Source organism: Trachemys scripta, chromosome 8 (assembly GCF_013100865.1).
Source record: "Trachemys scripta elegans isolate TJP31775 chromosome 8, CAS_Tse_1.0, whole genome shotgun sequence".
NCBI classification, from domain to species: Eukaryota; Metazoa; Chordata; order Testudines; family Emydidae; genus Trachemys; species Trachemys scripta.
This window is the reverse complement of record NC_048305.1, coordinates 71,700,530-71,727,513: the sequence shown is the minus strand read 5'-3', so window position 1 is coordinate 71,727,513 and position 26,984 is coordinate 71,700,530. Positions and strand designations below refer to the sequence as shown.

The window sequence follows — 26,984 nt, the reverse complement described above, 5'->3', positions numbered from 1 at the left end:
AAATAGAATATGCACCTGATGACCAGCCACAAAATTTACATAAGACTCGGGAACACCTATGCAGGGGACAAAATAATGACATCCTGCTACATTACTCCAGACTTGTTCTATGATCTCTGACCAGCTACACCCCCCTCAGATCATGCTCAGGAGTTTGTTCACAGCAGTGTAATCTATTGTCAGTACCACCAGCATGATGGAATATGAACCACACAGGGCAATGATAACACTCTCAGAATGGCTGGAATGCTATCACATCATATTGTATTCGCATCCTTTTCTTCTATACAATGTACAGAAGTTAACATGATATCAGAGGTACAAACATACTGTAGCATGCATAACTTTGTACCGTTCTGTGAATGTACCACTTTCATTCTTTGTAATGAAGGAAGAGCAAGATGGCTCTGCAGAAAGTTTCTGCATGCCTAAAGGCAGCTGTTCTATACCTCAAATGAATTATACTGGTTTCAGTGGAGCCATGCAGGATTCTTCTCTAGCCAGAGCTTCTCCCTTTATACAACAAACATTTCCAAGTTATACAGCACGTAAGCCATTCATGAAAGTGCGACTAATTAAATAAAATGTGCAAAAAAGCTATAATAGGAAATTTACCCACCGTGCTTATTTTTTATATTATTGTGCTTATATGGATGGGGATTATCCCTGTAGTCCTTGTACAAAAAACTTCCATTGACTCCAATAGGCAATATGCATGTCTGAGAACTACAGGATCAGATCTTATGTCATATTTGGAAATTATAATCTCCTTTCCCCAAAAAGCAGTGCTAGGTCAATTCAAAACAGAGCAATACCTGGAAAGTCATTACCCTGAAAGCCCTACCTTTCATAAACATTTAAATAAAAGATACCTTTGTTCCTAATCAGACTAGATTATTGTAGGAATTGTCCCGATTTGACAAGGGGAAGACACTCTTTGAGTGCCAAATATTCTGGCATAATCCCAGTCATCTCCTTTCTGGTCACAATCACACATCTGATCATGCTGAGACCAAGATACATTCGTTGACAGGGCTTGATGATACAGTTACAGTAAGAGGATTGTGCTTGTCTTCAGATATACTCTGTCTTCTCTCTTGTTTTAAGTCGCTACCCCCTTGATAAAAAAAAATGTTCTGTTAATCAAATTTATCAAATGAAAGACCAGTGGAGGCTGCATTCATATTTAGAGCTGAACAAATTATTGGAGGTTTTTTTGGGCCAGTGGCTAAATTTAACCCTCCCCCACCAAAAAAACCCAAAATTGGTTTCTTTAAACCAAACTGAGGTTTTTCAGTTTTTCCCCTCACCAAACCAACTATTCAAAAATTGTTTGGGGGTGAAACAAAATTTTGAATGGCAATTCAAGAGTAACATTTTTCACTGAAATGGTTTGTTTTGAATATGCTGAAATCAACAGTTTCAACCAAAAATAAGGGGAGGATTCGGGGGGAGGTCGGCTGAAAGATTTGCCGAATTCCACCCAAATTCATAAAGTTTCGGTCACTCCAACACTGCCTCTTTAACAAATTTAATATTCAATGTAAAGAAATCCACCCAGCGCTAGTAACATTTTTTTTTGCCCCCTCTGCACTGGCCTCCCTTCTTAAAGGTAGGGTCCCAAGGGTGATTGGCAGCACCACTGTGATGGAGTTGTACTACCTGGGAGTTGAAAAAAGGACCAGGAGGCCCCAGAGCTAGTTTGGAGACACAGTGCTTCAGATTCCACAGGCAGATCCACAGCTTATGGAGGCAAAAAGAGCTGGCCATTCTGCAGTGGGGAGGGATAAACCCTGTCCTTGCATCCGAAGAAGTGAGGTTTTTACCCACAAAAGCTTATGCCCAAATAAATCTGTTAGTCTTTAAGGTGCCACCAGACTCCTTGTTGTTTTTGTAGATACAGACTAACACGGCTACCCCCTGATACTTGACACCCTGTCCTTGTACTTCACAAAAGGAACCATCTCAGGAAAATACTGCAAGAAAAATCTCACAGATCTTCTATCCAGCTTTCCCCTCATGTGGGTACTTCCATGGAAGGGAGTGAGGAATCCAGGTGTGTGTTAGCAGTCAACATCCACCTTTGTCAGATGCTTACATGGAACAAGTTTGAAACAGGTCTTTTGATTGCACTCTGCCCCAATATACCCTCTGTCTTCAACTGCCCTCAATCAATAACCCTACATCTAGTGCAATGTGACTGGAAAGATTTTCAGAATCAGCCCAGTCAAAAAAAAAAAATAGGTTTCATGCCTCTCCTCTTTGTACAAGTACAGAACTAGCTTCTTGTGATGGCTTAGTGGTGAACTAAACAAAGTCACTTCAAACAGTTTCATTAGGAAGCTGATGCTGTGCTGCCAAAATGAAGGAATCATTTGTCAAGTTAAAGATTGTTCGCAGAACACAGCAATGGGTGAACAGACTAGGGGTCAGCCAAGGGCTTCAGTACCCACCAACATCCCAGGGGTGGCCTCCAATCTTAGGCTGAAATATTATGTTAAACTGGCATTTTGACTGAATTTTATGTTAACATCTCTTCCTAGTTGTTTTCACTAGGAATTTCAATATTGTCCTGCAAGGCAAGAGGCATTATCCATCTATGGCCCATACTATCTGAGCACTTCGCAATCTTTGTATTTCTCCTCATACCACCACTGTGAGGTAGGGAAAAGCTGCTCTCTCCATTTTTCAGATGGGGAACTAAATCACAGAAAGGCTAGGTGACTTGCCCAAGGTCACACAAGAGGTCTGTGGCAGAGCAGGAACTTAATTCATGTTTCCCAAGTCCTAACCATAGGACCATCCTTCCTCTGCCACATCTCCATCGATCAGCAGCAGGTTGGAAAGATACCAGGGAGTGCAGTTCCTAGGGAGGGAAAGGCTATTCCTGGTTGTCTTCCTCAGGGCTACTCTTCCAGCCCTTCCAAGTGCAGGCACATTGAATTTGTCTTGGGGAAAGTTTCAGAGCCTAATCAGCTTCTCACAGCTCAATCCTATTTCTATCTGAAAGTGAATCTACTCAATGAAAGAAAAAAAAATATAAATATATATATATATATATATATGGGTAAAAATACACGTGTAGCTTCTCAGAAGCACTGTGAGAAATTAACACATTTCCTCTTATTTATTTTAGATTTTAGTGATGAATACCTACACATTTCATTCTAGATGTCTCATTTACAAAGTCTGGGCAAGATTCTCTACACACAGTCATGGGGCTTTGCCCTGCTCCAGTGTGCAAAGGAGCCATAGCTTTCACAAGGAGCCCACAGAGAATTCACCTGTTGGAAGGGAGCTCCCTGCTGGCATAAACATGACAGATCTGGCCCTGTACCCGACACATCCTTCCCCTCTCTCCCCACTCCCCATCTTCCCAGCACAGGAACGCATCAGGGTAGGAAGGGGCATGCTGAAACAGATCTCTAACAACCCTACACCAATGGTGCAATTTAGAGGAGCCCAGCAGCTGCTCTAAGCTGTGTTGAGACCAGAGCAGCTCCGGTTCCTGATCAAGCACAACTCTGGCATAGGAGACACTATAGCCATCTGATCCAAAGCAAGTTCTAAAACAACGGGAGTAATAACGGAGTGTGCTTTATAATCCCGTGAAAAGTGGATCAGCAGCCACTTCATGCAATTGACAAATACATAAATGAATAAGTGACTCAGAGCACCTTCTGTGTGATCAATTCACCAGCTCAAAAGAATCTAAACCACAGATGAAAGACAGACTTATGTTTTAATTAAGTAATGCTCATTAACATTACAAGTGCAAAAGTCCAAACACCTACTACTAACGCACGGTTCCACTCGTTAACCAGCCATGAGTGCCACTTCATTCCAAAAAGACTGGGAGGTCTCCATCTGTACTGCTGTGATTTTGTCTTTGAGGGGTATAATACCTCCTACTTACCTTCAGGAGGCTATGATGGAGCACCATCCTCAAGCATGCCCCTTCACAGCCTACTACCCTTTTTCTGTCTTGCAGTGATTTACTTCTGCACCAGAGTACTCAAGGCTTGGATTCCTGCTTTCTGGGACTCATGTATTAGTTCTCATACAGAGTCCAAACTCTCTAGCCCCTCAGCACCCAGAAGAAGGGCAAACCTAATTCAGGCAGACTTCCTCTTCTAAATTCAGGAATCCAACAGCCCCCCCCCTTAGGTCTGTGTAATAACTCAGATAGGCTTACCCTGCTTGTATTCAAGAGTCCCACATGTCTTATCCTAGGATCTGCATTAATAATTCAGTCCTTCCAGTCCTGCACTGGGAAAGCTCAGCAGGCAACAATTCTTCTGGTATTTTCAGGAGCTCCTCTAAATAACCCTTGCAACGGGAATTTTGCACACAGAGCAGAAGACTGACACAATGAGAAAAAGGCAAGGCAACCTGGGGCTCTAGGCATGCCAATACAAGCCATTCCCCTACACCATGGTTCCACCTCTGCAGCCCCACTCTTGTACCACATTCAATCTCCAAGTGAGCAAGGGACAGCGCTCAGAGCTATTGTTTCAGGCTGTCTGCAGACTCAGGCAGTCATCACTTTGTTGACTGTTTCAAGGTTTTCTTTATAACCATCCTGGCTGGAAACTGTCATTTAAAAATAAAAAGATATATATATACACACACACACACACACAGATGTAACCGCAGGACTTCAGGAGCTGGGGCCCTAGGCATGAGCCCATAGTACCTATGCTTTAATGCAGCACAGAGTAAAACAAAAAATTTCAAACACTGGGTCAGTTTACAAATGTTAACCATCACAGCTAGTAAGGCTAGGTCCACACTACCCGCCTGATTCGGTGGATAGAGATCGATCTTCTGGGATCGATTTATCGCGTCTCATCTGGACATGATAAATCGATCCCAGAAGTGCTCCCCCGTCGACTGCGGAACTCCTGCTCACCGAGACGAGGAAGCGCTGTCAACGGGGGAGCTTGCCTGCACCGCGTGGACCCGCAGTAAGTAAACTTAGTTCGATCTAGGAAACGTCGACTTCAGCTACACTATTCTCGTAGCTGAAGTTGCGTTTCCTACATCGATCCCCTGCACCAGTGTGGGCCAAGCCTTAGTGACATGTGGTCTGCTCACCTGTTAATTCAACCCATCTGTAAAGGCAGAATGATGGATAATGAAAATGTTTTGCTGTTAATTACTCTATTGTTAAACCAATCACTAAACAACAGTTTACTCGTGTTTATTTATATTTCTATTATGGGAGTCCAGATGCTCCCATCAGGTCTCATTGGTGCTGTACATACAAAGACATAGTCCCTGCCCCAAAGAGCTTACAGTCTAGGAAGCAGATAGGGAAAGTTACTGATTAGCATTTTTTAAACACACTTGTCTTTATCTTTTCTGAAATTAGAAAAAGGCCCTTCGGGAGAAATGGCTCTTGGATGGTCTGAGTGCTCTCACTCCAAAAGAGCAAGAAAAAATGCAAAAGGACAATAGGGAAGACCAGGAACGGACCAACAAGCTGCAACAAAGCATCCTCAGGTACAACACAAATTTGTGGTGGCCCTCTGTAGTCATTAAAATGGTTCATTCTTAAAAGCATGAAGGAAAGGAGAGGTCCCACTCTCCATTGTTACAGGTAAAATGAAGTATCAGCTAAGGCTAATAATTTGCAGTGTTTTATTTAATTCCAAGGGTGCAATACAGTCTTTAATATATTTGAAGGGCTTCTGCAACAATCAGAAGTATAGCATGTGGGTTTGAAAGTTATTATTCCTACATATCTATACAATACCCCTAAAGGATTGGTTTTCCTGACTCCACATTCACCATTCGTACTGTTCTCTACAGAGGCAAGCACCAGCATGTGGATTTTGCTCAGAGATGCTAACAGTAAGTCAGATAATGCACACTTAAAATTAAGATAACCAATAAGTTCTTAATTTTAGCTAGAGAATATGTAGCCTTCAAAACCTGACCCCTTGCAAAGCATTCCACATCTAAGTCATGTAATCATTTGTGCCCTGTGATTATCTCCTGTTATGCTCTCACTCTTAACCCATAGTGTTAAGCGCGTCCTAAATGTAATCCTCAGAACCCTCCCGCAGAGTCCTTCCTTTACCCTTTTGCTACCTCATCTTACCAGTTTCTACAAATCTCACAGCTTGGCTCTCTACCACATATAGCTATTTTTAAAGCGATATAAGCAGATTCAGACATGACGGCCCTATTTGATCACAGGCATGTTCTTCAGGATTGTTAGCCGCATTCAGTACTTCTTGAATGCTGTGGGGTTTGTACTGTACACATGTTGTAGCTCCTCTGTGGCTAGGAGTACCAACATTTGTTCAGTGAGGACTATAGCAAAGATGAAGAACTGTTTCTTTAGATCCACAAAGTTGCCGCGTCCCTGAAGTCTTGCTGAGGCTTCTTCCTACTTTATTTTAATTTAACGGCATCTTCATCTGAAGAGTCCTCTTCCTCAGCTCTCCTCTGCCGCACACTCCTTTGGCTAAATTATCATCAAGATTATCTCCCATCGACCTCCTCCCTACTTCCTGTCTTATTGGTACAATTGATATTTGTTTGTTGATAGGCAGCACTGCTGTGCCAGCTTGTGTCCCATAATTAGACTGATTCCTTCCGTGAAACACTTCTCTCAAGGAGAATCACTTTTTGAGTACATCAGTGGAATGCTTTGTTGTGGTGACAAGGCTATAGGTGCCTAGCTGGTTGTAAGACCCAGTTAAAATGCACCATCAATGTATTCCACTGACAACGTGATTGTCAAATATTACACACACACACACACACACACACAGGGAAGGATAGGCTCAGGACCAAGCAGAAGACACACCGCACGCTGTGAGCTGCTGTCCTATTGTTAAGGCCCCAAGGAATCCTGTTGCTCTGATATACTAGGAGGAGATTTTTTCAAAGGCTCACAGACTTTCAGTAGGAGTGGGGCATCTAACTCCACTTTGAGCCTTTGGGAAGAGAAAGAAAAAACCTAGCCTCCCCAGCAATTTTTTTAAATGCTATTTTTAAAGCCATCGAATCAGGTCAAGAATGTTCATGTTTTTCCTTTCTCCTCCCTGTAGCAGTCCTCTGCACTGTTTCAAATTCATTCAGTGGCACCTAAATAAAGAACAGACAGTGCCCTTATCCTGCAGCTCTGTGAATAGTAGTAGAGCTAAAATGAGAGCTATTGAACTCCTGACAGATTAAATGCCTTGGAGACCAAGAGACCCCAGCGGGAAAGTACTGTAACTCCAGAGTATAAATCCAATTTGTCACCCGATCAAGGTACCTTAAGTGCTCTCTGTGCCTGAGTCATAGTATCTGGCAGGTCTCATAGCAACAGTTGCTGCAGGTCTCCTGCATCCTATCAGTAGAGAGAACTTAGAATTAGCATCAAAATAACTCCTACAGTATTAGCTCAAAGCTTTCAGCAAGTTTTTAAATCCTTATAATAAATGGTCAGACTATTGCATAAAAAAAGACTCTACATTCTTAATATTGACCTAACCAGGTTTCTAATAAGGTTAAATCCTACTAGAATCACCCATGTAGTGATGATATTTTTGTACATCTTACTATGCTTGGTTCCTAAGGACTGTTAAGGATGTTGCAGAATCTCATTATAGAGTACATACTGTCCTTTGATGCTGCCTTTATTCAAAATATAGCCATTATTTCCTCATGCACAGGAGGTTGTATACACTGATAGTACACTTCCTTTTGCACCATATGGAACATTTTAATTGCATATCACTTATCATTGTTCTTACTATAAAGCCAATATATTGTAAAGGCGAGAACCCCCCTAAAACAGAACTAAATATTTCTTTGTATTTCAGGGAGATGGATTAGAATCAGAGCCCCTCCTTTTCATTGCAGGTTGAGTACAAAAGTAGACAAGGGGTAAAAATTTCAGAAGTGCTTAAGTGACTAAGGCTCCAAAGTCCATTTTCAAAAGTGACTTAGGCACTTAGATGCAGGTAGGCTCTTAGTGAGATTTTCAAAAGCACCTAGACATCGAAATCCTATTTGCTTCAATGGGAGTTAAGCACCTAGATACTTCTGAAAATCCCACTAAGCACCTATCTGCATCGTTAAATGCGTATATTTAAAAATATGGCCAATAAGCTCCTAGGTCAGTTAGGCATTTTTTGTATTCTAGATCATATTTTTACCAAAGCCTAGTTTGTGATTCTGGTTCAGATATAGCCAAAGCTTCACAGCAACAATAGTTCTCATGAGGTTTGGCCCCGAGATGTTGAAAATCTCACAGCTGGCCTTGCAAGTTTTCTACTACACCTCTACCCCGATATAACGCTGTCCTCGGGAGCCAAAAAAATCTTACCGCGTTATATCGAACTTGCTTTGATCCACCGGAGTGCGCAGCCCCGCCCCGGAGCACTGCTTTACCGTGTTATATCCGAATTCATGTTATATCAGGTCACGTTATATCGGGGTAAAGGTGTATTTGGAAATAAAAATACATAAAATCAGCTCATAGATATAAGTGCCATCTAATCCATAATCTAGACATGATTCAGCCTTGAACCTGAGCCCAAGTATAACCCTCCAACACAGACCCAAAGCTTGTCCTTGTCCCTAGCACATCTCGGATTGTTTTCTGCTAGTTTTCCATTATTTTTACATTTACTATCAAATAGCTTAGTTATAGAATACAAATATCCATTATATTCCTAGTGGAAATTTAGCCTGAAAGTTTTTAATTGTTTCCACTATATCTTCACTGAAGATCTATTCGCAAATCCCTTCCCCAAACACAGTGCTTTCCTGTATACCGGGAAGCCAATTTTTAAAAAGCTAGCTTCTATTGCTTTGCCTGTAAATTTCAGGTACTAACAATTGTAAAAGCAAATTTGAGCCTTCAGTTGTTTACAGGCATGATTAACATGCCATAGGCATCTAAACACCTGACTGTGACTATAAATCAGTTATTTAGATTTAAAATAATTTTTAATTACTCCCACAATCATTTACAGATGCAAAATCAGAAGCTTAGTTAAACTCAGGGTGAAAATTTCATCCTAAAAGTCCACTGCCCCCCACAATATTAAAAGCTTCCTCTCTTCATATTAGGCTACTTCATTTTGCTGCTCATGAATAGTAGAACCCAGAACTGTTGCTGATTTTGTATGCACCCTTGGGGCAGGTGACCTTTTGCAGTGCGATATGGACATTTTCACAGCTCTGTGCTATTATTATTTGCGTCATCTACTTAATTTTGTTGCCCAGCTAACTTTTCCTTCACTTTGACCTTTCTTTGCAAGCACTCTTAGATCATTTTCTCCTCCAGATGATTTCCACTTCTTCTTGAGGCACATACAAAATATCCTAGCTTTAATTGGAGTGCAAAGAGAGCCTGACACAAATGGCATGAGTATAAAATGCAAAAGGTTAACAGCCAAGGGAAATACACCACAGAGAAATTCATTGTACTCACTTTAAGAAGAAAAGATCTAGTTATGATGTAATGCAACTTAAATAGAATGAGGATCGGTAAATATCACTTCGTTTTGTTTTGAATGTGCTGTGTTTGAGAGAATGTAGAAAGGAATCAGTGCTATTACTCAGCAAAAATATTTCCAAAAAAGATATGAGTGAACTGAAGTGTAGAACAAATCACACACACAGATGCACACACACAGCTCTTTCACATAACTCACATTCTTAAAGCTAACACATTTGGCAGCCAAAGAACTACATTCAGAACCATTGTAAAATACTGCTGGGGATGCTCAGAGGTCTGAGCCATCGTGTTCTCTCTCTGCCTCAGCAGGAGTGGGTTTTGCTGGAGAGTAGAGTGTGTGTCAGCTCCCCCCGCCCGCCCCCAGTCTTCCTCACCAGCCAACTCGACACTCTTCCAATCTTCATCTTGCCTAGCTGGTAAAAGTCAGTGAACTCCAGCCCCAGAGCTCCTCAGAGATGTCTCTCTTCAACACACAGCCCATCATTGCAGATTCACAGAAAATACAACATTTGTTGCTCCTTTAAAGAGTCAATGCATTTCAGCTCATTAATGTAGCTGGTATTTGACACTCTTATTTCAGTCACAGCACTAGACTGGTTTATAGTAAAGGTAAAACAAGTTTACTATATAAAAAGCCATAGGTTTAAGTGATACCAAGTACTAGGAGTAAAGGTAGAAAGGTTTACAAACAAGCAAAAGAAAGATTACACTTTCTAAAGGGCACAGAATTAATTTAGCAAGCTGCAGTCTTCATTCAAGGTAGTTTCCTCACCAATATTCCTTTTTGAGCAATGGCTGATAGCTCATAGCCAGATCCTGGCTTTCCTTGTCTCCTCAGGTGAATTATAACTTAGTCTTTGTGTGTGTCCTTATACCTCAAAGTCTGCCTTTCTTTCCAGGGTCAAATTGATCCCCTGGGGTTCAGTCTGCAGTCTCCTCCAGGAGACCAACTCCATCTTGATTAAGGTGTCCCCTGGTGTATTCCAATGTGATGGTTCCTGCTGCAATTTTACAATGTAACTGTCCCTATAGCAATTCCCCATGCTAAATGACTGGGAATTGTCCTTCCTTCTGTTTACCACATACATAAATTGCAATCCCACCATCGCTGATCAACCATGCTTTGTTTGTACTCAACTCCTGGACAGACCTGTTTTCTACTTTGTTCAAATACAGACTTTAAAATCCAATATCGAGGCCATCCACGCTCAGCATTGTCACATACATTTCACAAGGATATTATTGACCAGTCTGTTGTGACTTGTCAAATGATACCTCACAAGGCATATTTTGTATAAATATTTATTGCAATAGTGTGTAGGGTGTGAATACAAGATTACCTAGGGTCACACCCAAGTCTGACATAATGCAATTTAATTCCCAGAGTATTTAAAAGACAACAAACAGGAAACAAGCTGAAATGAGTAACACTCCAGGAAGTACAAAGGTATAATGGGATGGTGCTAGCTGTTGAAAGCATGATCTGAATATCATCAAATTCTCTGGGAACTAAATTGCATTATGTCAGACCTGGGTGTGACATTAGGTACCTTGTATTCACACCCTACACACTATTGCAATAAATATTTATATTATTAACATTATTATTTATATATATTAAATTCTAATACCACAAAATATTTGGGGTTTGATCAAACTGTAACAAGCTAAAACTCCATTCAGAGCAAAACATAGCATAAAAGCATTAAAATCTTTGAAAGTGAAAGCCTCACCATCTTAGTGCTGATCTATAGATGGCCCTGTGTGGGTGTGCCAAAGAGGAGAGAAGGTGTAAGAAACTCCCATCATTTCACCAAGCCTGCTAGGCATAATTCAGCTGTCTGCACACAGGAGCACAAAAGATAGTGACCTCCTAACACTAACCAGGCCAGAATGGGTGTGGCTATGGTCCAACCTTCCCGCACACTGGTAAGTGCTTGCAGGTGAGCACAATTACACCTTTTAAAAGATATAGCAAGACCTACTCCTGGTCAGACCTCCCAGCCCCTCTATTCTGCATTATACAGGTTTAATAGCTCTGTCTACCATTGGTGGAGATCTATCTGTGCTTTAAAGATTTTCAGGACCTTAATATACAAGAAACACCTAACATGAGCACCTCAGAATCATTAATGGATTTTATCCTCAACACCTGTGAGAGGTAGGGAGTCATTATCCCCATTTTACAGCTGGAGAATTGATACATGGGGTAGAGTAAGGCCCCCAACCACAAAAAGATTTAGGCACCTAACTCCTATTGAAATCAATGGGAGTTAGGCCCCTAAATGCCTTTAAGGATCTGGGCCTAAGTGTCTTGCACAAGATCACATATGAAATCAGTGTGTGACCAGGGAGTTGAACCTAAGTCTTACAAATCTTAGTGTAATGTCCGTTCCAATAGCCCATCTTCCTACCACTATGCTATAACTACCTATCCAACAGCTCTGAAAGAGAAGACAGATACACTGCTCATGTGCACACTTGCCACTGAGTAACAATATATTATTGAAAATCCCAGAGAAAGAATTTTACTGTTCATCTGAATGTCAAACTGGAGAGTGGATGGCACATGTACTGCCAAGGGGTGAGTTATTCTGTGCTTTTTTCTTTCTCACTCTTCTTTAAGAAAAACATGTAAATTCCTTTAAGGAATATTGCAGCATTTCTTTAGCTCCTGGTTTCTTCCTGCTGTTGCAGGCAGATTCATAGTGAATGCATATATCTTTCCCTCTCTTCCCCCTAAGGGGCCTCCAGTTTGAAGCATTTTTTTTTTTTGGAGTGCCCAGTAGGTCAATTCATGCCTGTTAATCATCCAGTACACAAGCAGGATTTCTGTTTTTTTAGATAAATGAGAGAGTTCCGTTCTTTGTATCAATACTGAACAATTAACAGTGGCCTGAACCAAAACTGCAGGCAAGTAGTTCAACACTCAGGTTACGGACAGGAATAGCACTCACAGTATCTATCCCATAATACCCTGTTTACATGGTAGAGGTTACAGGGTATAAAGCCAAACATTCTCTGCTGAGGGTGCAAACTGGCTGCAGAATCAGGTAGACATATTTTGTCACTTAACTTGACAGCTTGGTTGCAAAAAAGGTTCATTCTCAGTAGAATTAGTTGCTAAACAACTTATTTAAAGAAGATCACAAATAACATAATGTTACCAAGCACCATCCAGCCAGTTGGGAATATCCAGTATACTCGCAATTATCCAAATAGCAATGGGAACATGGATTTTATTCAGATACTCAGGAATTTGGATAATTGAGAGGGCAGAAGCCATTCAGCAGTGGAATGGCCTTCCCTGCAGCCTGGGACTTGTCCTCTGCCTCTTCCTCACAGTCCTGACCAGGGGTTTCTGCTCTGCCCACCAGGACTGCAATCTTCTCTGCACCTTGCACCTGCAGGGATTGGGTGTCCCCAGCTCAATGGCAGCCAGGAAGCCTTCTGCAACTCTGCTGTCATGGCCCCACTTAGTCCTTCCTGTGACAGGTCTGCCCCAGGAGCCATTCAGCAGCAGGGTGGCATCCGCTGCCACAGAGTCTAGTCCTCCTCCTTGCAGTCCTGGCCCAGGGTCTCTGATTAATTACTTGAGCATCTGCATTATCCAAATCCCTCCCTTGTCCCCCAGCATTAGATACCTGCCCTCTGCAGCATATATCTCATGCATCTCATGCTGCAGGACAAGGAAGGGGTTCAGATAAGGGGAGGTTTGGATAATAGGGTTTTGGAAAAAACAAGAATACTGTAATTTATTAAGGGAAGTTATGGCTAGGTGGAGCCCAGAGCTGCTAAAATGTTGGGCTCACCCAAAACAAGTTGTCCCCCCCAACCCCAAACTGACTTTTCCTCTCTTTCTGGTATCCTCCAGTCAGACTCTTTTTTTTTTTTTTCCCCACTCCTGGGTCCTTGATCTTTCTTCCAGGTGAGGCAGAGCTGCCTCTTCCCACAGGCAGCCGCAATCAGCTGTGTGCTGTACTGTTTCCTGAGTCAGTCATTGCTCTGATTGGGCACCCTCTGACCTGAAGTCCCAGTTCCAAAGATCCTGCCTTAATCTACTCCTGATAGAAATGGAAAACTGCCTCATGCCCCGAATGTTACTCAAGGGCAGATGGACAAAAACCCACATCGTGTATTTAATATCAGTAGATATGCCCAGCTTCCATACACCTGAAACCTGTACAAAGCAGTGAAAACCTCCAAAGATAAGTACCCCATAGCAGCCAAATTCCTCTTCGAGCATATGTATTTTTTTAAACTTGAACACTAAGAATGGGAAATAGTTAAATATCAGAACTTTTTTTCCCAAATAGAACATTTAAACATTTCTAAATCAGATTTTAAAAATATAATTACAAAAAGCTGTTCTGGCACAATTTTCAGCCTCTCCAGCTATGCATGTGAATCTTTGAACACATACAGCACCGGGCTTTTGCAAGAATGCATCCCTACAAGTTTCAGTGTGAAAACGTATAAAATTCTTTGCAAACTGACCCTAAAAATTTTATACATAAACATGAAACATGAAAGGAACAAGTGCAAAAGCATTTATTTTAGATCCCGATCCAATGCCCACTGAAGTCAATGGGAATCTTTCAATTAATCCAGTGGAAATGTACCTATGGACTTAGGTGGAGTTGGCTTAGGACCATAGTTATTGTTCTCTATTTTGGGCTTGAATAACATATAGCAGGGCTGGTGAGAAAACAAGCCTTCCTTTTCACAAAAAATTACACAGTTTCAAAACCTTAATGACATTTTCCTCAAATCCAGTCCCTTTCTGTGAAACACTTCAGTTTCAACAAAACGGCATTTTTGATGGTAAGAATTTGTGCTGAAGTGTTTTTGACCAGCTCTAACATACAGTTCTGCATAACAACAACAAAAGAGAGGGAGGGGGAAAAGAACTGTGATTCCTTACAGATATACAGGATGCACAGAGAGGCCACACACAACTAGTAAGAAACTGGTGAAATCCGGCATAGACCAAGAGATGAATTCTTTCAGCTGGGTATCAATGTGTCTCTTCTGTAACAATAAAGGCTTTAAAACAACCAGACAGCCAACATGTCTGGCAGGGAGGCTATTTTGGGTTAGTACTATTGAAATCTGGAAGGTAGATAGCAGGATCTCCAGTAATGGAAACACTGTCTTTTAATACCCAAATTTAGTTTACTAAATATTCGTGGAATAGCTGTACTCTTTGCAAAACACAGTGGTATTTTAGGTTTATGCTTGCATTGTATCTAATCTGCTTATAGAGGCCTTTGGTTACAGCCAGGCATGACCCAAGAGATTTTCCTGTAATAAATGGGTCCCTTAAAACTGCCTTCTTGTTTCAGAACACGTCACCCAAACGGGAAGAAGGTTCAGAAAGGGGATGTCATTAATAACCCACTGACATATATCCTGCTTATCGAAGCTGACAAGCTTCTCTTGCAAATTGACTGGCTGCAATTGTGAGGACATTACCTTGTATACTTGAGGCCCTGTCTCAGCAAGCACAATTAACGTTCAGCTGCCTCTCCTTGGTGCATTGAATCAGCATTTCTGGTCGTATTACTGTTCTTCTGAAAAGAGATACTTCCAGAGATGTGGAGCCAGCACTTCTTCCACAGAGCAGGATGTATAGAAATGTAGAGTTATAATGGTAAAGGGCACATGGCAGGAAGGAGGATTTTAGAGACCATTGATAGCTGGGACATGGCTCCATCTACTTAAAGCTGGTCAATGCTGTAAAGTTGTAGAAGGTATGCATCCAGTTCTCTACTTGTACTAAGGTGTGCCACATCTAAAACCCCATCATGACAGTACTTTGCATTTATACATCACCCTTCCTTTCACAATTAATCAAGCCTCATGCAGTAACATGCCTGGGAGTCAGGTATTGTTACACCCTGTTTACAGATTGTAAAGTGAGAGACAGAGATGGGGGGAAGGTAAATGTTCAAATCCCACCCTCTATATGTGGACTTGTGCACACACATACAAGGAGCAAGTGTTAGAATATTCATCCCCCAACCCCTTGTCACTGAGTATCTGTAAATCAGTTGTACGTGGTTCCAAACAAATGAAAGGGAAAGAAGTAAAGCTTTAATCCCAATCTCCACAGAAGCTTTTGTACATGGGTGACTTTGTTTTTGCCAGATACACAATTAACACTGGTTGGAAACATTTGTGCTAGTATAATTTAAAATACTATTAACATCACCATTATGCTTAGTAATAACAATTGTTTTCTAAATTGAAATAATTACACTGAAGAAAGATAATGAGATCACTTTATTGGTTTACTTTAGTCCTACAAAGTGAACTTTAGTTATTTGTAGCTGGGTTTTAAAACTCAAACAAGTGCTCATAATCCCAGGTCCAGTGTGTGCCAGCTACAAGGAAGGAATGCAATTTTATCTCCAAGGGCAGCAGTTTAGCTCTCTGTATCTTCCTCCATTCTTTTGAGCTCCCTTCTGCCATCCTTGCTCACACAGAGTAGTACCTTATTCCACAAGAAGTCCATCTGAAATCATTGCGGCTATTTATGTAGTAAGGGACTAATCCACATTATGTAAAAATGGTCAGAATCTGGCCCCTTAATTATAATCGTGTAAATTGTTGTTTATAACTTTCCTACAGGGCTGCCTGGGGGTGGGGAAGGGCAAGTGGGGCAATTTGCCCCAGGCCCCGGGCCCCACAGGGGCCCCCACGAAAATATAGTATTCCAACATTTTTTTATGTAAGGGGCCCCCGAAATTGCTTTGCCCCAGGCCCCCTGAATCCTCTGGGTAGCCCTGCTTTCCTACCACCAAGCAATCAAATTGCTCTGCTTGTTCTAGATCAGTGGTCCCCAACCTTTTTCGTCTGGTGGGCACCAGACGACGAGCCACAGAGGACCGTGGTGGCGGACGAGCATCCGTCGAAATGCCGCCGACAAGCGGCAAGGTCATAGGAGTTGCCGCTGAAATGCCGCCGACAAGCAGCAGCATCCAGAGGCATCACCACCGAAATGCCACCGAAAATCTGCAGCATTTCGGCGGCGACCCCTCTGGATGACGCTGCTTGTCGGCAGCATTTCGGCAGATGCTCATCCGCCAGCCAGTACACCACATTGGGGACCCCTGTTCTAGAACATGGGAGAATGGTGATCCAGAACAAAGAAGTGAGCAAATAAAAACATTCACCCCACTGTCTGTGAACTGGCCTAATATCTTAAGTCATTGTTATGGGGAGGTGAACACCATTTTAGTTGTGATAATGCTTGAGAGAGTTTAGCTGAAGGTGAAGAAATCCTTTAGGGGCCTCCTTTCCTCCCTCCATCCCCTTCTAAAAGAGTTAATAAGCAAATTTTACCAGGGTGCCTTAATCTGTTTATTTTCAAAGTATCCTCTGAAGAGATCTGTGACAAACACATTGGCCTGTAAAAACAACAGGCATATTCTGATTTCACACCTTCCTAAATCAAGAGCAAATCAGTTTCATCAGTGTAAAAATGGTGTAAGTGTGAGAGGAATCAGGTGCATCGATATCGCTATAGGAAATATACTGTAAGCTTAATTCCATTTTAATACATATTCTTTAAATATTGTTATATAAAATAAATTATGCTTGCAGACTTGAGAAAGAAATTGAAGCTCTGGAAAAAGAAGAGATGAAAATCTCAGTTAATGAACAGGCAATTTTAAAGAAGCTTAAATCAGTTGAGAGAACAGCAGAAGATATCTTAAAGGTTGGTGTTACAACACTTCAGAAACAGGATTCTTTAATTCATTATTATAACAAATAGATTTTAGTAAAGAGGAATTGAATGGATCATGGGACTGATATTGAGATACAAGGTATTTCACCTCAGTAGTTCAAATCTAACACAGAAGAGTGACCAAAAGATTACACCATCCAATGGCTATGATCTATATGGAAAGAGTTTGGTGGTTTCAGCCATTACTCAATGGAAAAAATATCTACAGCACATCACAAAATCGGCAATTGGCAGCTTTGCAGGCCATCTCAGCAGAGAGGGCAAGGAATGAATAATGAGCATGGACACTGAGCTATCTAAACCCTTGAGGTGGTCACTCCAAGCAACTATATTGTGACAACTACCTTGTCTCTCTAGTATCCTGGGACTGACAAGGCTACAGCTACACTATATTGTGCACCTGTCATAGATCCTAAGTGCACTTACAATAAAAATCTTGTGGTACCATTAATCATTAGTCAGCTATGCTGACAAAATGTCAACAGCATTTTTTAAAACCTTCTTATCTCCCACTTGAAATAAAAGAGAAGCCTTAACCCATAACTTCAGGAAAACCCTATCTAAACAGATTTTCAGCAATATGCCTGAAAGTCAACAAACTTGGGGCCAGATTGCACACTTGCTCATGCAAATAGACTCACTGACTTCAATGAGACTACTCACGGCCATAATTGCCCTGTAGCTTTGTCAGCTCCAGGAGAAAAAGTAATTCCTGAAGTGAGGACCCTCCACTAAGAACACCCTGACCTCTACACTCCAGATGTACACATCTATGGGTTGTTCTCCAGTGCCATGTGAAACTATGAGAGAGGCCGTCAGGAGCCAGACTCTAAGGGGATAGATAAGGCATGCTGTCAAAGTGGAATGGGAAAGCTTGCCCCACAACTGCAACTGTCCTGTTGAGAAGTTATTTCCATTTCCAGGTATCTTCCAGTCCAAGCTGAGCTACACAAAAACTTAAACAGTTGTGCAGTAGAAAAGTCTCTTGTGTTTTGAGTTAATTTCTTAAAACCGCAATAATCACATATCACTTTTTGTTGCTCTTTCTTCATAGTCTGTGAAGGCAGCTAAAGCAGAAATTCAAGAAGGTATGTTCAACCAAAGCATTTTATATTAAAAAAAAATAAAAATTTAATGTTTGTTGCATGAAGGCAATGAAAAGTACTCTGGATCTCCTATTTATTTATTTTTAACAGAGGCGGTAGACTACATATATACCAATATACCTGACCTTCCAAAATCCTTCAGACCTTCTGCACTGAAAAGGGCAGGACATGCAGGAACTGAGGATGAGGAGGAAAACAGAAGAGGTACAGATTGGTAGTAACTCTAGAAAGAGTGCAGATTTGTAATGGTTCATAAGCCTCTTAAAAAATTAAAGCTAACTTATTTAAGGAAAGAATAGAGAGACTACAGATAATAGGCATAATTCTCTTCTTACTTACACACAGTAACTCCATTGTAGTCAGTTGTGTGGCACTGCTGTATAACTAGTGTACCATTAAAAATGAGGCCCAATGTTTTCTAGCACTTTCATCCAGCACTTACTTACCGTACTTGATGTAACCCCTATCTGGTTCTGATAGTAGTCCACATAATGCATTTTCTATGAGCAATTATGCCTGCTGAATAACCCAAATCTAATCATCCCCTGACCTCTACAAAGCTTCCTATCTCCCACTATCTTTAAGACTGAGACTGTACTCCTGCATAGTATTACGGTCCCTCGATTCCCATTGACTCCCACTGCTCAGCACCTTGTAGGAGTTGGCCTCAAGAGACCAAGTTTAACCTGGCTTTCTCATTTAGTGTTGCATAATGGAGCCTCAAACAGCTGATTTTCTATCAGAGATGAACCCAACCAAAATATTGTTTCTTAATATCTTCAAACTTTGAGGAGGGCAGCAGGGGATAAAGTAGGGGTTCAATCTCAGAACCGAGATCTGGATTCAATGCATGCCTCATTCTTTGGTGCCTTAGACTCAGGATCCAAATTCTGTGGCACAGGCCAATCTCTGCTGAAAATTGGACTACGAGATTTGACAGTTTATCCAAACCACCTCTCATAAGGATAAAATCTAAATATTTGTTGCAGCTACTATGTTATCAACATTAAGTTCTTGTTTCTCTTAACAGCATTGTTTGCCATGGAAATTAAAGTTGAGAAAGACATGAAGACTGGGGAAAGCACAGTTTTGTCTACCATACCTCTTCCATCTGATGAGTTTAAAAGTACAGGAGTAAAAGTCTATGACGATGGTAGGAAGTCAGTCTATGCAACATGGTCCAATGGCAGTGTAACACACAATGGCATAGATGAGCTTGCACCTGTTGAGGTGGAAGATCTTTTAAGAAAAGCAACTGAAAAAAATGCTAAATCTCCTACAGAGTATCATGAGCCTGTGTATGCAAACCAGTTTTACAGGCCAACAACTCCCCAGAAAGACAAGTTAGTTCCTGGACCAAATTTGGAAGACATTGTTAAAAAAGAGACTAATGAACTTGGCAATCATCAAAATGAATCTTTCTATAACAAAGGCAACAGGCAACACAATGAAGAAAATGGTTTTGATCTTCCCAAATTAACACTGCCAAAGTCTCCCTCTCCAGGGTCTCAGCAAAAAGAGGGAAAGGTACACATTAGTTCAAAAACCAGGATAATACATAATGACGAAAGAGGAGTTCTACAAAAGGATTTGGAAGCCTATCAGAAGACAAGAGAGAGTGATTGTGAGGCAATGTTTATGAACTCAGAGAATACCAGTGAAAAGTCTCCTGTCATGCAGGATGCTGATGAAGATGTTAGGTACAGCATTGTTCAAGCTGTGCCATGTTATGTGGATGATACAGAACCGGTTACAATGATTTTCATGGGTTATCAGCACGTAGATGATGATGATGAAGAAGCAGCAGCAAACAAAAACTTGTCCAGATATGATGGAATTATCCATGCAGAACTGGTTGTCATTGATGATGATGATGAAGAAGACAGCAAATCTGAGAGACCGTCATATCATCCTGTAGGCCATTACAGTCAAGTTTACCAGCCACCCAACAAACAAACAGCAGAAGTTCCACAGAGGATCCCAGAGGGCAACCTAGCTGGAAACATGAATAAATCATCCCACAAAAATTCCATATCACTGCAAGAACAAGAGGAAAGTTTGAGCTCTCCTATGTACCATACTCATCTTGATGGCCAGCTATCTGGAGATGGTACAGAGGATCCCTCATTAACAGGTAATAAAAAAGGAAAGTCATGTCACTGCTGTTCACTCATGTAACAACTGATTGCATCATTCTTTTTTCCTACTAACAATCCTTAGCACTTTCCTATTCTTCTGCTGTCTTATGGACAATTACACAATTATTGGTCTATGTCTTTACTCTTTTTATTTGTTAACATATGTTAATCTGAATTTTTAGTATTGTGGAATGCTTTTTTCACCTTCAGAAATGCACTAGTTGCCATATTTTGAAATAATGAGCATTTTGAAAATTAATCTTCGAAAACCTATTTCCATAATGTTCAAAGATTAAAAAAATGAAACAGAAACTTGACACTCTTGGTTCTTCTAGAAATGCCCATTTAAAATTCTTCTTTTGGCATATGACATATAAGAATAGATTCACTTTGCTTCTGGGTGACTAATAGCATTGCTTCTTACACTGTGTATCTCCTTATTGGGACATATCTGTGCCTGTGTTCTAACTACTTCCTGTATTATCTAATTTATGCCTTAAATTAGAAAGACTGTTTAGCAAGCAGCTTTACATTCTTCTTGGATCAATTTTGCCTACCTTGCCTTGACTATGTTTATGCACATTTTAATATTTTTTCTAGCCTGAGTTATTTAGATATTTTTATAATTTTTAAATTATGATAAAATGTCATTTTCCTGTCAGTATGTTAACTTCAGTCTGTCTGTATTGTCTGTCTGTCTTTAATTATTAAAATACTTTACTTTTTTCTAATCTGTTAACATATACAGTCTTGCACTCTTTCTTGATGTAAAATTTTATAAAAATGTTAAAAAGAAATCCTCAAATAGCAATAGTTGTCTATCAGAATAAGCTAATATGTTTTATATTTATACTGTAATTTAGCTATCAGTGAAATATATCTAAAGAATAAGAGCCGCATGTTTCAATCAACTGATAAAGGTTATATTACATTTAAAAGAAAAAAAGACATCATCATAATATAACTCAAATGTATCCAATTGTGTCCTGATCCTGCACCCCCTCCCCCCCACACTCCAAAATTCCCAGTAGTTTTGATTGCAGTAGACATGCAAGATTGGACCTTAGCTAACAAGCCATTGGTGATTTAGCAATAGTTAGAATATTAGGAAAGGAGTAGCAATTTAAATGTAAATATCTCCAAAGGATATGGATACTTCATTGTATCAAGCTAGCAATTTCAAATAATATTGCCTGAGTATCTCTGTACTTGGAGAAGTTTCTGCATAGCTATTGTGAAAGGATGCATTCACTTAATTCATGTTGTCATAATGCACCATGACAGAAATTTTAAAGTTTACTTTTCTTTCACTTTCAGAAGCTGAATTTCTTTTGGCAGATAGAAATACACTCACAGGCTGGTCCTGCCTCATTTTAACAGTAAACTAACAATTACTTCAGCGGGAATAAGGCAAGCCTTACATGTAGTAAAAACATAAGAGAATCTGCTCCATTCTTTTAAACCCCATTTTTATCTTTGTGTAATTCTACTGATTTAAAAGTTGTATGAGAGAGAGGAGAAACAGGTCATTGGATGTAATCCTGGCCCCATAGACATCAATAGGAGTTTTGTCATTGACTTCAATAGGGACAGAATTTCACTTACTGTGTGCAATACTATCTCTAACAATGTATTTTGAAGTTCCCAGTGGAACATGGAACAGGGCCACATCCCTCTCCTTCCCCCATCTTTTTGTCTCCACCCCTTGCCATATTAGATGGTGGAAAAAGCCAGGAAATGACTAATTTTTCAAAATAACCTTGTAGTCATACTGCTAGTTTTAAAAAGGAAACAAAAGCAGGAAAGCCTCTTATATTCAAAGTAACAATGTTTTACAAAGGGCTACTGCTTAGAGAAAGAAAAACTGTTTACAAATCAATCATTCTCTCAAATCCCACTACCAAATTCATCCTGGTATCGCCACTGAAATCCGTGAAGTTACACCTGGAATGAATCTGGCACATTACTGTTAATTGTTATCCCATTCCAAGCTCCTGTTTTGTGTTTTAGACCAGTAACTCTGGGTCAGATGCTACATGTAGCATAGAGAGGAAAACAATCAACTAGGCACTAGAGGATTGAGGAGCCCATGGTTACATGTGCACATGAAGAACATGTATCAGGGGCTCTGCTAAAAATGAAGGGGAAGTGGATGGCAAATGAGACTAGGGCACAGATGTCTTATGGCAAAATTAATTTGAAAAGAATCTCCAGAGTAAATTGCTGTAGAGGTTAATGCTAGTCAGGGTCAGCTCAGAGGCACGTGAGCCATGTTCTCTGCCTATATATATGGGGATCCAGGGGTTTGAACCAGAGTTTCCTACACATCCCCATGCAGTACTAGAATTGCAGAACAAACTCCTCCCCTTTCTACATGGCAACCATACTTGCCTCCCCCTGAGAATGGCGGTGTACTCAGGACACCAAGGTACAGTTACAGTCTACTGCTTCCATAGGGTCTAGCCCTAGGATTACAACTTCAATTTTAAAAAAAAATTTATTAGAACATTTCATTTTCTTCATGTAATTTCCAGCAAGTGAATTAGGGTCTACAAATGTTTGCATGAGCCAAACACCACTCAGGGAGAGGCAAAGCACTTAGGCACAGGTGGCGAGTTGTATGGGCTCATGGTGCCCATGCTCCACCAATATTTAGGAACATGGGCCCAGCTCCACCAATGTTTGGGCTTACTGTACTTTGGGGGGCCCCACGCTTCAGGGGGACTCAGGGTCCCGGGCAGCCTGGGGGATTAGTGGGAGGCCTGGCACTGGCAACAACGAGTGATCCTGCCCCGCCGGCTCCTGGTGTCACTCGGGGAAGGGGCGGCGGAAACTGGAAAGAGGCAGGGCAGGGGCTTGGGGGAAGGGGTGGGTTGCTTGCTGCAGCTGGTGTCAGGCCACGCTGGAGCCAGCATCCCCCTGAAGCGTGGGCCCCCACAAAGTATGAGTTCCCGGGGCAGTTGCCCCAGTACATCCTATGGATGGGTCGGCTCTGGGTCTAGGGCAGTCTGGGGACTAAGCAGGAGGCCTGGTGCCAGCAGCAGCAGCGAGCAAGCGACCCAGCCCCAGCCCGCCCCTACCCCCGAGCAATACTGGGAGCCAGTGGGGCAGAGTAGAGCAGGCTGGGGCCGGGTCACTCGCTGTTGCCAGCACCAGGCCACCCTGGACCCCGCATCTTCCTGAAATGCAGGGCCCGGGGCAGTTGCCCCAGTCCATCCTAGGGATGGGATGGCTCTGCCCAGACCCCACATCCCCCTGAAGCACGGGGCCCACAGCAGTTGTCCCGGTCCGTCCTATGGACGGGACGGCTCTACTTGGAGCTGTTCTGGGCACCACTAAAAATTATACAAATCTGGCACCCGTGCACTTAGGGTCACACAAACTAGGAGGAATGGGATGAAACAAATAAAGGAAATATTTAGACTGAATAGCAGGAAAATCTCCTACCAGAGACCTTTAATAGGGTGGTAGAATATTCTATCAGGAGAAGTGGTGAAAGTCTGGGCCTTTTGGCAGGGAGTTGGAGTGGATAAACTAATGTTTTCCTTTCCTATTACTTTGTTGTGAAGGGAAAACACAACTGATGTGCAACTACATTCATGTGGAGGAAAACAGTATGCAATAAAAAATCAATACAGAAGAAAAAAAATGTGTTCCACACAACTTCTGTAAAGCAAGGGGCAACGCACATCCAGATGGTCAAATTAAGTTTTAAATCACGTGCTTAACTGATCATTCTTCCAAACCATGATAGGATTCATCATCCAAACTTCCTAGATCTGAAGGTGGTAGCTACAGAGCCTTTGGCTTCCCCAAAGCCTAATCAGGACTGTGGTCTGCTGAGCAGGTTTTCCCCATAGATGTAGAGTGTAACCTATGATTAGCAATAACTTTCAAGTTTAATATGCACACTCAGTGGCTCCCCAAGGACACTTGTTGATCCTCATAAATCAGATAACAGATGACTAAATCCTTGACCCCACTTATCTCACAGTAGACAGAGCTAGGCAATGGAGGGGGGGAGAGAACACACATGACTGTAGCTTTTTTAGACATACTATAGAAATTTTCTTTATTTAAAGTAGTAGTATATCATTGTTTTAGAAAGAACCTTAATATTTAATCACCTGCATTTCCATTGTAACTTTGAAATTAGCTACAGCACTCCAGTCACAATTATTAGGCCCTTAGTACTTAGAGAAACCACATTACCGTGACAAATGTTAAGATTGTGACATTGCTGCCCCAGTCCTACTCCAGTGTGAACGGAATCAACTCTTCTACATATGTTAATCCAAAAGAACAGAGAAGTTTCCAAGTGTTTAAACTAGGGCTGTCAAGTGGAAAAAAATAAAATAACTGCAATTAATTGTGCTGTTAAACAATAGAATACCATTTATTTAAATATTTTTGGATGTTTTCTACATTTCCAAATATATTAATTTCAACAACACCGAATACAAAGTATACAATGCTCATTTTATATTTATTTCTGATTACAAATATTTGCACTGTAAAAAACAAAAGAAATAGTATTTTTCAATTCATTTAATATAAGTAGTGTAGTGTAATCGCTTTATCATGAAAGTTGAACTTACAAATGTAGAATTATGTACAAAAAATAACTGCACTCAAAAACAAAACAATGTAAAACTTTAGAGCTAGAAGTCCACTCAGTCCTATTTCTTGTTCAACCAATCACTCAGACAAACAAGTTTGGTTACAATTTGCAGGAGATAATGCTGCCCACTTCTTATTTACAATGTCACCAGAAAGTGAGAACAGGCATTCACATGGCACTGTTGTAGCTGGCTTAGCAAGGTATTTATATGCCAGATGTGCTAAAGATTCATATGTCCCTTCAAGCTTCAACCACCATTCTAGAGGACATACATCCAGGCTGAAAACAGGTTCTGCTCGATAACAATCCAAAGCAGTGCAGACTGATGCATGGTCATTTTCATCATCTGAATCAGATGCCACCAGCAAAAGGTTGATTTTCTTTTTTGGTGGTTCAGGTCCACATTGGAGTGTTGCGTCATCAGCATGGAAGCATGTCGTCTGGAATGATGGCCGAAGCATGAAGGGGCATACGAATGTTTAGCATATCTGGCATGTAAATACCTTGCAATGCCGGCTACACGAGTCCCACATGAACACCTGTTCTCACTTTCTGGTGACATTGTAAATAGGAAGTGGGCAGCAGCATCTCCCATAAATGTAAACAAACTTGTAAACGTAAAATGTAAACAATTGGCTGAACAAGAAGTAGGACTGAGTGGACTTCTAGGCTCAAAAACAAAACAATGCAAAACTTTAGAGTGCAGTTATGTAACTGCAACAAAAATCTACATTTGTAAGTTTCACTTTCATGATAAAGAGGTTGCAATACAGTACTTGTATGAAGTAAATTTAAAAATACTCTTTTGTTCATCACTTTACAGTACAAATATTTGTAATAAAAAATATAAAGTAAGCAGTGTATTCTGTGTTGTAACTGAAATCTATATTTCAAAATGTAGAAATATATCTAAAATTGTAATAAGTTTCAATTGGTATTCTATGGTTTAACAGTGCAATTAAAACTGCGATTAATCGCAATTTTTTAAATTGCGATTAATTTCTTGAGTTAATCGTGTGAGTTAACAGCCCTATTTTAAACTAAACCACTAAGTGAAGGCTATAAACAAAGAGTTTAGTTTAATTACTCATGTTTTCTTTTAAACTTGTCACCTATCCAATCAAGAACCATACCAGCTGTTTGCTGTGCATTAAATTAAGCAAAAAAAAAAAAAAAAAAAAAAAAAAAATTAATAAGCTTTGAAATTTAGCCCACCTATCTTCTAAAAGTGTTAATGGATTCATTCTCTGTACTTCATCTATGCTATGAAATTACCAGCACTAATCCTTTCTACTAATTTCTTTCTATAATACTAAAATAATGCTTAGTCTGTTGGATCTAACCATTCGGGTAAGTGCATTCTTCCTTATTCTAAACAAGGAGATTTAGATTCAGAAGCAGAAAGCGAATCATACTATTCACTGAGGTTTTGTGTTTTCTTTTCTATCCACAGCTCTGAGGATGAGAATGGCAAAGCTGGGGAAAAAGGTGATTTAACAGCTGGAATGACATGGAACTAAAATTTAGGCTTTCTTAATCAAAAGAGAATAAAGTTAAGACTTCCTTTCCGGCTGTTTTTTCTGGACTTCAATGTGTTTTGCTTATTCTAAAATGTAAATGTGAATTACATATTACACATATGCAACCCTGTCCCTCTGCAGAGACTCAGTGACTTCACCCAGTCCCTCCACCAGAGGGACTGGGTCTTATGTTGTTGCCCCCTCCGCCCCCCAACATAAGGGGCATCTGCATAGAAAAAACAGTGTAATCAAATCCTGGAGTCCTTACACCTAAATAAAACTTCTACTGATGTCAATAGGAAGTTTGGCCACATAAGAACAATCAACTTTGGCCCTATACAAGCACACCGACACACACACACACACACACACACACA

At 40.8% G+C, this 26,984-nt stretch overlaps 1 protein-coding gene across 1 annotated transcript in view; it reads left to right on the top strand.

The window, feature by feature from the left end:
- PALMD (palmdelphin) overlaps window positions 1-26,659 on the top strand; it is a 71,301-nt gene extending 44,642 nt beyond the window's left edge. The window contains exons 5-10 of the mRNA XM_034778290.1: window positions 5,375-5,505; window positions 17,078-17,192; window positions 18,277-18,310; window positions 18,419-18,532; window positions 19,359-20,462; window positions 26,541-26,659. Coding sequence (XP_034634181.1) covers window positions 5,375-5,505; window positions 17,078-17,192; window positions 18,277-18,310; window positions 18,419-18,532; window positions 19,359-20,462; window positions 26,541-26,584 — 1,542 coding nt within the window. The 3' untranslated portion in view covers window positions 26,585-26,659. The remainder of the gene's footprint in view (window positions 1-5,374; window positions 5,506-17,077; window positions 17,193-18,276; window positions 18,311-18,418; window positions 18,533-19,358; window positions 20,463-26,540) is intronic.
- Window positions 26,660-26,984: the final 325 nt, after the last annotated feature.